The 11,032-nt window shown below is 42.5% G+C and overlaps 1 protein-coding gene across 1 annotated transcript in view; it reads right to left on the bottom strand.

Annotated features, from left to right (window-relative positions):
• Positions 1–2,860: 2,860 nt before the first annotated feature.
• ME2 (malic enzyme 2, NAD(+)-dependent, mitochondrial) overlaps positions 2,861–11,032 on the bottom strand; it is a 24,897-nt gene continuing 16,725 nt past the window's right edge. The window contains exons 9-15 of the mRNA XM_010015083.1: positions 10,216–10,329; positions 10,008–10,122; positions 8,740–8,882; positions 5,244–5,346; positions 4,516–4,586; positions 3,361–3,459; positions 2,861–3,010 (exon numbers count right to left, since the gene is read on the bottom strand). Of these exons, the coding sequence (XP_010013385.1) occupies positions 2,861–3,010; positions 3,361–3,459; positions 4,516–4,586; positions 5,244–5,346; positions 8,740–8,882; positions 10,008–10,122; positions 10,216–10,329 (795 nt within the window). The remainder of the gene's footprint in view (positions 3,011–3,360; positions 3,460–4,515; positions 4,587–5,243; positions 5,347–8,739; positions 8,883–10,007; positions 10,123–10,215; positions 10,330–11,032) is intronic.

Below are 11,032 nucleotides of genomic sequence, written 5' to 3'. Positions count from 1 at the left end.
TTCCTCACCTGTGCAGTGGTATTTCCAGAAAATTTATGCAGGAACATTTGTACTTGGGAAGATCCCACTGACAGCCAGTTCTGAACAATCCCTCTCAGCATCTGCTTAAAGACAGCAGGGAGCCTGTGCCAGGAAGGGAAAGGACTGCACTGCTCAAAACAGGCATCCTCCCTCAGCTTGATAGCAGCCACTGCCAATTTCAAGTGTAGGAGCTCCCCCTGGGAACGGAATTCACTCTTGCCCAAAGCAAGGCTCCTGCTGCACAGTGGTATTGCTATTTTCACAAGCACCAGATTTTCACAGGTATTACCAGTACCCACTAATCACGGACTGTGACTGCACTTCTTGCCTGAAAAAAATGATCAGACTGAACAGATGGATGCAGATCTTTATTTTTTTAAGACAAGAGTTGTATTTACGGACTGATTGCCCTTCCTCTGTGATCGTTCTCGGCCAGGACACAAGATCAGTGCATGGGACATTTCTGTTACTCGTCTTGCCTGATCAGGATGTGGGCAGATGTGGGGAAGTGTGTGTTCCCAATGTACTTGAACATAATGATACAGAACTCCACTGACACTACAGCAGGCTTCAGCTGGAGTTGAATTTTCAGGAGGCAAAAATAATTTGTACACTAAATAAATACTTCTTCAGAAAGATCACAGATTTAAATACAATAAAAACCAGGCATAGCAAAAATAGATGGGGAAAAAAGCATCCTCTGTAAAAACATCCTCTGTGTGTGTTGGTCTTTTTTGTATATATACTTAAAATATACAAGTTGCAAACCACGTACGTCACCCAATTTGGCAACGCAGTATTTCAAGCCCTACCAGACAGCATTTTACCACAGTTTGAATACACAGTCTTTTCTCCACATCACTATTTTCTGTGTTTACATAATCAGTCTTCTTTCCTCACTTAAGTAAAGCCTTCCAAAATTTACTCTTTTTATCTAATACATGGACGTAATTTTAAAATCAAAGACTAGGTAGTAAGTGACAGAGCCCACATCTAAGGGGGTAACAGATTATTTTCCCTGTTCTGTTTCAGGCCTACTCTGTGGAGACTGCATTTTCCAGTATAAATGAGGCTATGAGAGAGGTGCTTGCCATGAGTAAATCCTGAACAAGCTTTATTTCATCACTACTACATTGGAATCTGGCTTCAAGTTTGCCACTATAGCCTTGTTATGTCTATTTATTTAGTTCTGGTGGGTTTTTGCCTTGATGCAGCAAACAATGGAACAGCACATTAACTTCATTTCTGTTCCTGATATACCATTGTTCTCGTTACAGAGATTAGATTAGGAGAAATCACAGACCATAACTATCAGTGTGTATCTGTGCCTGCTAACACGAAGTGATGGAGGGCACTCAGACCTGGTTTAAACAAAACAGAAAGGAACGCACATTGTGGTATCTGTAGCAAATGTGCAGTACTACTTATTGCAAGGAGAAATTCAACTTGCATTTTGTTTTCACACAAAAAAGGCCCCTGGCAAATTAACCTGTAAATGGAATGAGGAAGATGAAGTGATCAACTTGGAGCTTCTAAGCATGAGATCTTCTGAGTCCAGGATTCAAACTGAACCAAATATACCAGACTGAGACCACAGGAAACACATTCAGACTTGTGTGTATGTGTGTGTCAATAGCTGCCTCTCACAATTTTCTGTTCCCGCTTCATCAGCTGCCTGTGGGGCATTTGTTCAACATGGCAACTGAGTCCACCTAGGAGTTTTTGAGTCTGCAACGTCATGAAAACATCACACACAAGTCTTTGTGAGAAATGGGTATGCAAGGGAAAAAACAATTAAACTTAGAAGAAACAGAACCGTGAAAAAATTAACAAGTGAAACAAAAATCCTTTGGTATATCACCTTGGAGTCTGCTGCAGAAAATCTCCTTGTAAAATCTCTAAAATATTTTGGTAAATTACTTCAGATCCTGCCCTTTAAATGATAAAATCTATTATGCAGCAGCATAGCTTTGTTTTTAAAATATGTTAAGCAATTAGTATCATTTTTGAGCTTTCCAAGGATAATTTTAACTGTTTCACATTTTTCCGGATTCACACATTTCACACAACGATGAAAACATGACACACAAACATTGCTGCAGATTCCACATGTGCACACCATGACGCTCCTCCAAGCACACTCAAAGAAACAGAGCAGCCAATGCCACAAGCAAGTCTGGACATGACCATCTTTAAGCATCACACAAAACAGAAACCCCATTATAGAATCACAGACAGGTTTGGGTTGGAAAGGACCTTAAGATCATGAAGTTCCAACCCCCTGCCATCACCTTGACCATGTTGCCCAAGCCTCTGTCCAACCTGCTCTTGAAAAAATTAGACTGTTAATTTTGTTTTAAGCTATTTTTTTGTTTGACAAATGCTCTCTGGTGATGTCACAGATAATGCAGTGTGACAACACAAGGACAATTAGAAGACTGATTATTAAAAGCAGAAATAAATCATTCTGGAAACCGGCAGTGACGAGAGAGCTATAGTTCACCATCAAACACATGTTGCTAAAACATCATCAATGGAATTTTTAGCGTAGTGCTGGCTTTAAGCTAGAAATGCAGTGTCATTAAATTAATTTTGGAGAGCTCTCTCATTCCTGTGACAAATGTCATCATCCATACAGTTTATCAGGTACTTGGGAGAGTGGGGAGAAATCTATGTCAAGTGAAAAACAGGGTAGAAAGGGGGGAAGAAAAAAAAAAAAAGGACAACAAAATGAGTGAAAATAAATTACAGGACTCAAAGATCATGATTCAAATCCGACCGAAAAGGGGATCCCTGCAGAGAAGAAGATACTGCCTGAGGAGTGTTATCTTCTGATGCATCAGTGAACCTTAGATTCAGGCCAGTCATACACATCTGGCATGAAGGATTCGTATTCGTAGGACCAAACCTTTGATCGAATGTAACTGTTCTTGTCTGCAGGTTCAGGGTAATGGAAAGCCATGTTGTTTGCGTACAAAAATTCCATAACCTGGAAAGTTAAATCACCATGTGGTTTGTGCCTTTTATTACGTTCGCATAGCATCCAGTGCTTCCACTGCAATATGCTCAGAACTCACAAACTGGATAAAGACAAACACCAAAGGGATCTGAAAACTTAATTTCAGAAATCAAAGGAGCATGACTTTGGCTCACCGTCACTGCTACACTGAAGCACGCAACAAATTCAGACATTTTATAAGCATCTCTTATTAAAGGCATAAAGAACTGGGTATTTTGTGCCCCAGCACTTAGTGTTCAAGGGTCATACTGTGCAATTCAGCAGCTTAATGTACACATAAAACACTTTTAGTACAGTCCACTTTTATGCTTCATACTCACCTTGACAGCAATATAAATAGAAACTTCCCTGATATTAGACAGTGGAGGATAGAGTCTTCCCTGTGCAAGTTCTTCATCAGTCAACTGTTCTGACAATGCCTGAGTTAGAAAAACAAACAAATCCTCAGAGCAGCTCCAGGGCCTAAAGGGGCTCCAGGAAACCTGGAGAGGGGCTTTGGACAAGGGCCTGTAGGGACAGGACAAGGGGAATGGCTTGAACCTGCCAGAGGGGAGACTGAGATGAGCTCTGAGGCAGAAGCTCTTCCCTGGGAGGGTGCTGAGGCTCTGGCACAGGGTGCCCAGAGAAGCTGTGGCTGCCCCATCCCCGGCAGTGTTCAAGGCCAGGTTGGACACAGGGGCTTGGAGCACCCTGCTCTAGTGGAAGGTGTCCCTGCCTGTGGCACAGGTTGGAACTGGATGAGCTCTAAAGTCCCTTCAACCCAAACCAGGCTGAGATGCTATTTACTGCATCCCAAATGGGATCAATAACATGCTAAAACACCTGAGAGAACAAGTTGCAGTGTTCTTCGTACTAAAGTACTCCCAAAGCACTAGAAAATTGCAGTGAAAATCTCAACATTCTCAAAGATCAACTCTTCAATCTGTGCCCACATCAGCATATTCTGGTCGTAAGCATTAAACAAAATAAGACTCTATTTTTGGGGGAGATGAAATACCCATAACCATGGAAGTTATAAGAATCCAACATGCCTGTGGGACTGCCCATGTATTAGGCCAGTTGATTCACTGGCTGCTCTGCAGTGGTAGGTGCTCCAGCTCTGAATTGGAAAGGCAGGAGGATGGGAGTCTTGGGCCCATGTGTATCCCTGACCACAGCACCAGCACTGGAATCCAGAGTGGGACAGGAGAGGGGGCAGGCCTGCTGCCAGACATACAAGGTGGGGAGGCAACATACACATGGGCAGATTTCCTATCTGAGTGTTCAGTTTCTGGATGAAAATATCAAAATCGAAGTGGAAGCTGATACTTTACACAGTTTTGTTTGATCAAAATCTCTTTTTTCCCACTGGGGAGGGATAAACCCAGCAGAAATCGAACAGGAAACCTGAGAGTTTCAGCAAGACTGGAGAAATGGCCCATCGTGCCATCCACCATCATGTCAGAAGCCCCAGCCTACTCTGTTCCCACACTTACCTTAGCAGCTTCTAGGAAAACCTTATCACTAATATGTCGAACACTGCTGAGGATCACAGCAAGAGCCACACCTAGAACGAAATTATTGCCAGTTAGGACACACAACTTTAGAACAGCAGCCTGCTGCTGGGAAGCTGACAGTCATCTAGAATGTTGGTGTTTTTATTAATCTTCCCATAGCTTTCTACACACATTCACAAAACTCTCAGTGTGTGTGCTAGCCATTTACCCTGATAGGTATCTTTCAGCAAGGAGTTGCAGATTAGCAGCTCAGGAAGGACAGGGAGAGAAATATCCCTAGCTTCTTTTGTACCCTCCCTTGTGCAGGCTTGACTTCAAGGGCAGCATATTAACACCTATTTTGTCCTCTCCCTACCCTCCCCGCAAAACAAGCAGAAGAACCCATAATGCAGCAGCTTTCAAAGCTTTTAATAATAAGAAATCCTTCTGTTTTCTTGTAAACATCCAGTTGGGTGAGCTCACTGTCTGCATGTTTGCATGCGTAGCTGAACATGCCTAACATCCATCCTTAACTGATTTTCTTTCACTGATTCTGCTGATTAAATTCTCAGCTTTAAAGCAATTAAAACATTTAAACGCTGGTAAGGCCTCATGCTGCTTCACTAACTGTGCCTAGTGTAGCAAGGGAGCCCAAGAAGAGGTGCTAATAGCCTAGAGTTAAAGATTAAATGAGTTTTAATTAGATTTGTAATGACTTTATTTATTACCTGGAAAAATATAAGCATTGTTTCCTTGGCCTGGTTTGAAGATTCTTCCATCTTTCAGAGTCACCAGCTCGAAGGGACTGCCACTGGCAAACAAGCAACGGCCCTGTTAAACAGAGGCATGATCACAGTTGGGCAGCTTCTAAAGAACCAAGAGTATGGAGTCATTATGAAATGCAGGGACACCAGAGTCTTGCAGCTCCCAGTCAGCTCTAGAACTGAGTCAGGAAGGTACTTGACCATGCAGCAAAATGACAAATGGCCCTTCTGAATGCAACTGGATTCAAGGGCATACTTAAATCCCTTGCTGACTCAGTTCTTCTAGAATGACAGCCACCAAACCCACCCTTTCCAGTAGGACCTGGAAGAGATATAAGAATCAGTAAGCATCTGCATGTTTCTGCAGCTGCAGAACAGGCAATGTTTCTGTAGCAAACATCTGGAAAGTGAGAGGCAAGCATACACATTGAATTGTGCTGTTTTCTAAGGAACTGGAACAATCTGTTTTATCATTCATTGTTCTTTAAGACAGCAATGTTTAGAGGATCTGCTCACAGACAAAATAAAGTATTTGTGTGTTAATCATTATTATAACCATAACCATGTATCGGGTCCTGCCAACGCAGGGACTGCACAAAGACAGCTGAACAATGTCCACTTCCAAAAGAAGATTGAATAAAAGTACAGTAACAAAAGGGCACTTGTTTAACGATGGGTGGGAGAGTGAAAGGAGGGAGTGCTGTATGATACTTGCTGAGAGCTCTGAGAGGGGTGAATAATGCAGTTTTCTTACCCTTCTTTTGAAAAGGATTTTAATCAGCACAAAACACTAAAGCAAATCCAGAGCTTGGGAGTGTGAAATATACCCTCCAGATAAATGACCCCTTCCTCAAGCAGTAAACTCGCTGTAAGAAAAAAATCTCTACTTTCTTTTGAGTAACAGGTTTAATAGCATTACTTTAAAATGCTTAAGGCTCCCCCAGGGCCACTACGTTTGAAAACAAATCACCAAAGAGGCTAGAGACTCTGGAACTGTGTTTGAATGTTAGGGCATACCCATGACAGTAGCGTTTTTCTATAGGGAGCAAAACGTATGGATGCATTTGAGACAGGAGCGAAAGACAATGAAAACTGAAGCACAACAACAGCCCACACACAATACACAGTGGTAGAGGGCACGGAAGCACCGTCGGGCTGTTACAGGTGCCACCTAGTGGAAAAAGAATACGGAATAGAAGGCTAGTGATGGTATCTTCCTTTCTGAGCTCCTACTTTAGGCTAAGATTTCACACCAGGATTAGGCTATTCCCAAGGCCAGAGGATACATGAGGCTGACAGCTCTGATCCCTAACTGCTTGACTACCTTTGTCAGTTAAAATATTACACTTTTTTAAGGGCAAAGGGGAGTAAACTGGGTACATTTCTAAAGAACTAAAAAGCATTATGAAAACAGATGTGGAGAAAGAGCCAGAAACATCACAAAATCTGTGGAACAAAATTAGACCCATTCATTTACTGACTGGTAATATTTAATCATCCAAATAACCCATGTCTATAAACAATAACTTTAGGAAAGTAATGAATAAAAGGACATACAGATGCAATACAGGAGAAAACCAAAGTTCCTCTCTCCATTTGGCACAAACTCTTTAAATAGCACTATGCTCACACAGCTGCTTCAGTGAAGACCTGTTACCACAACTGAATCTAACCAGCACAGTCTAATCTTGTTTCTGCATCTGGTAACAACTGCCCTGAGGTCTGACTTGTGGGACTCAACACACAGCCATGGGGAACCAGTGAGCCTCTTCCCTTAAAACATCTATTGCTCTGTTGATACTCCATAAAAAGTGTAAGTAAAAATTAGGGTGATTCTCCCTCTGATAGTGCTGCTGGCCTCCATCACCCATCAATGATGCCAGTGGGTTTCACATTTATTTATGCCAGCTAAAGGCTTCACTATACAATGAACACTTGCTCACTTTTTACCCAAGATACTGGAATTTAATTTTGCATATTGAAACACTGCCCAATTCTGACTAATGCAAGCTATCTGAGACATATTAAACCATCTTCATTTAAAACCATTCTCATTTATTATTAAAAGCTTCTGCCTAGAGGCTGTTATTCCTACAGAGGACTCACTCTGGACCTGCAAATCTCTGTTAACAAGAGCTCCCACCAAGTTGACAGGCCCAGTAAAGAAGAGAATCTGGGTGCCAACTGGAGATGATGAAGTTCTACCCTTCCCGGTGTTAAACTAAGATTGCCGAGGTTGTAATGCTGTAAAATGAGCCACACTAACAGTGAAAGGAAGGTGTTCACAGTTCTGCAACAAGAAACAAGGGAAGATCTCCACCCATTCATTTTCATGTATGAGTCACTTTGTTTGGGACTGTATTAAGAAAAAAAGAAGGGAAAAAAAGAGAAGTCTTTTCATGAGTCCCACCCCTGAAGCCTGCTGGCAGGCCCTGGGGACAAGGAGAGATCACAGTGAGCTGGAGCCTACCATGTAAAGGAAAGGCATTACCAACCAGTTCACAGCATTAGAGAGAGTGTTCTGTCTGCCTGATACTTCCTTGCCCCCACCTCTCTGCCCCCAAGCTCTCTTCAGAGATGATTAGTTTCATATAAAAGGTAGCGCAGAAGGATAAAAGACAGAGATCAGGAGGTGCTGGTGACAGTGTTACTGAAAAACACCCAAAAGCCCCAACCTCCAACCCCTCCAAGCACCCCAGAGTGCAACGGCTTAGAGGTAATGGTGCAGAACGAGGTGTGTCTGTTCTTGCTTCACCCATTTCAGTGTTTGGTGGTGACAGTGTATGAGACACAGACTTTGTGACAGGGAAACACGAGGACAGAGGGCCACCACTGACTCCTGCACAGGAAGCAAAGTCTTCATGGGTCACTGTTAATGATAGAAGTTCTGACTTGCAGACACTTGGAAATGACTGAGTACAATGCAGAATCCTGGACTGATGCAAGGACATCACCTGCTTTAAGGATTTTACTCAACTGTTATATTTTACAGGTCTCCCCTAGTCTCTATTACAGTACTAACTGTAATAGAGTCACAGACTGGTTTGAGTTGGAAGGGACCTTAAGACTCATCCAGTCCCACTGCCCTGCCATAGGCAGGAACACCTTCCACTATATCACGTTGCTCCAAGTTCCATCTTTAAAACCCAAAATAATTAAAAAGCATGGTGGGAAACAGTTAATTGAGCAAAGCTATGAAACAGCACCTATTGGTCTTTTTAAAAAGTAGTAACAAAGATTTGGGCTATTTTAAGCTTTGCAAAATGTCATTATTTAAAAATCAAGGCTTCTTTTCACATCACCTCCATTTACTTTTTGCCAGAAGACAAGAAAGAGCTGAACTATTATGTCAGGAAGTCCAAATAATAAAAAAATAAATTGAGTTCCTGTATTCTCACAGTCAGTAAACAGTTCCATCACTAATGTTGCCAACAGGACAACATATCTGAACGTTACACACCTCTGTTAATGTATATGCTTCCTCTGCTGTGCATTCAGACTTCACTGTGGGGTTACTTAGTGCAAATATTATGGGTCGCTCATTGATAGAGGCCATTGCTTTGATCACATCCTGAGAGAAGAGCCTCCCAGCTCCTGCAACTCCTGGAATAAATGGAAACACATAAAAATAGAATCAATACTTGTCTGCCTCAGGGCAGGTGACAGTGACTGTAGATTAACTTCCTATCAACCCTGAAGTCTCCCACTCAGAGCAAAGCATCACAGGCTTTTCTAGCAGCAGGGAAGGAAACCAGGCACTGCTCTGTTTCTGGCTGCTTAAAATTCTCATTTTTCACAGGAACATCTAATTAATGTGTTCCAAAAGCCTATTTTACATAATTTTTTTGTATTAATCTGTGCAAAGAACACTTATCACTGCCCTGTGGGAACTGCAGGTTCTTCACAGATGATTCATCCAAGCTGGGTGTTAACTGTGCAATGCACATTCCCTTCATGTTGGTATTTCTTACCACACCCAAACACATAGTTGCAAACCCATAAAAATGGTGTACATTTGTACACTTCAGGGAAGCTATTCTGCTAAAAAACTGTAATTTTCCAAATAAATCATGTGCAAAGGAAATTGTGGAGTTGCAATAGGAAATACCTGTAATCCCATCTGACCTCTGCAGACATAAACAGTTATAAATCAATACCTACATATGTCAGTAACAAAATAGGTATTGGTGATCTGCAGCATGAAACAAGCTCCTTCAAGCCATGCTGCTGGCACATTCTGGCCAGAGAAGCTGATGAGGGAAGGAAGGTCAGAAAAAAATAATTACTCAAGTTAGGGAAGTCCTGCAAAGCAGAAAACATGGTGTTTGTGACTGTTGTCTACCTTGCTGCTGAGGTAGGGAATGTGTCTGGGAAAAAAGGTTGTGTTTTTGCCTTCCTGACTCTCAGTGCCCTTCATCACAATTTCAGTTCATTATGGCCATGCAGTCCCTGAGAACATGCTCAGTTTTCTAGGAAAGTCTAACACGAGCTGGACAAGGACTAGAGGAAGCAGTTAACAAGGACACAAGATGTAGAAGGAGCACCACAGCTGAGTGAGCTAGCCTACAGCTCAGTGTATTTTCAAGCAGAAAACTGACCTCACGTTTTCATCTTACACCAGCAGAAATGCACATCACTGTCACCAACCTCCTTGGAGCTGCATTAGTGAACCAAATGCAGCAAATAACCGAATGATGGAGACACAGAATCAAAACTATCCTTACTTACCAATGATAGCTGAAGGCCGAAGTACATTCACTGCCTCCACAAAGGTCTTTGGTATCTGCTCTGGAACCTGATGCGTAAATGGTTCTTGATTAGAATCAACCTTTTGTTCTCGGCCCTGTAGATAAAAGGTTGATTATTTTTGTGAGGAAGACACAGAAAGTATCTGGCCATCTGTGCTGTGGTATTTCAAGGCATGGTGCACCCTTACCTGAACCAGCAAACCGTATTTGTCAAACATCCATATTCTCCTATAGGCTTCCTCAGCAGAAACACCACTTTCCATCATAGCCATAACAATGAGGTTTGCAATTCCCAGTGCAGCCTTGGGGATAAAAGGACTTGGATTTTTAACAATTCACAAAACAGGTTTCTCATCACAAATCACAAACACCACCCAGTGCAAGATCTCCACAAAAAACATTTAGTAAGTCAGCTCTGAAACACAAGCAATGTTTCCCTAGATGGGGGCAGACTCCTGGCATCAACTATGTCACGTTTTCAAGCACAAGAGAGAGGCAGCTCTTCTGGGTATTGTGCACCCATGTCTGTACCACTTCAGCAGCCACTATAAAGCAGCCCAAGCAGACAGGAACAATAATTCAGTGCTGCGAGCCCTCCTGTAAAGAAACCATAGCACAGTGGTTTGTGCCCAGCTTCTTCCCAAACCTCTCTCTGCTCCTGCTGCCTGCTATAAAGGCCTGGCTAACAGAGGGCACAAAGTAGGTGCTGGCAGTGCTTCCTTCCACATCCCTTCTCTTGGCTCACTGCACATGCTGCTAAATCTGGCAGGAGAAATAAGGTAGAGGGAAGTGCCGAGCAGGGCAACAACACAACAGTGGCCAGTTACTGCAGTCAGAACCTTCCCCAGATGGAGAAGTTTTCAGCTAATTAAGTTACTTCGTCAGCACCAAGAAGCATGGGGCTGGTCCCAACACAGCTGCCCCAGTAACTTGCTGCAAACAGCCACTGATTTAACTTGCTAAGTACACCACAATGTACATCTCTCCAACGCTACAAAAATCAAC

Source organism: Nestor notabilis, unplaced genomic scaffold (assembly GCF_000696875.1).
Source record: "Nestor notabilis isolate BGI_N333 unplaced genomic scaffold, ASM69687v1 scaffold4725, whole genome shotgun sequence".
Lineage (NCBI taxonomy): Eukaryota > Metazoa > Chordata > Aves > Psittaciformes > Psittacidae > Nestor > Nestor notabilis.
Note: the sequence above shows the minus strand (reverse complement) of the source record. Positions and strands in the feature narration are given on the sequence as shown.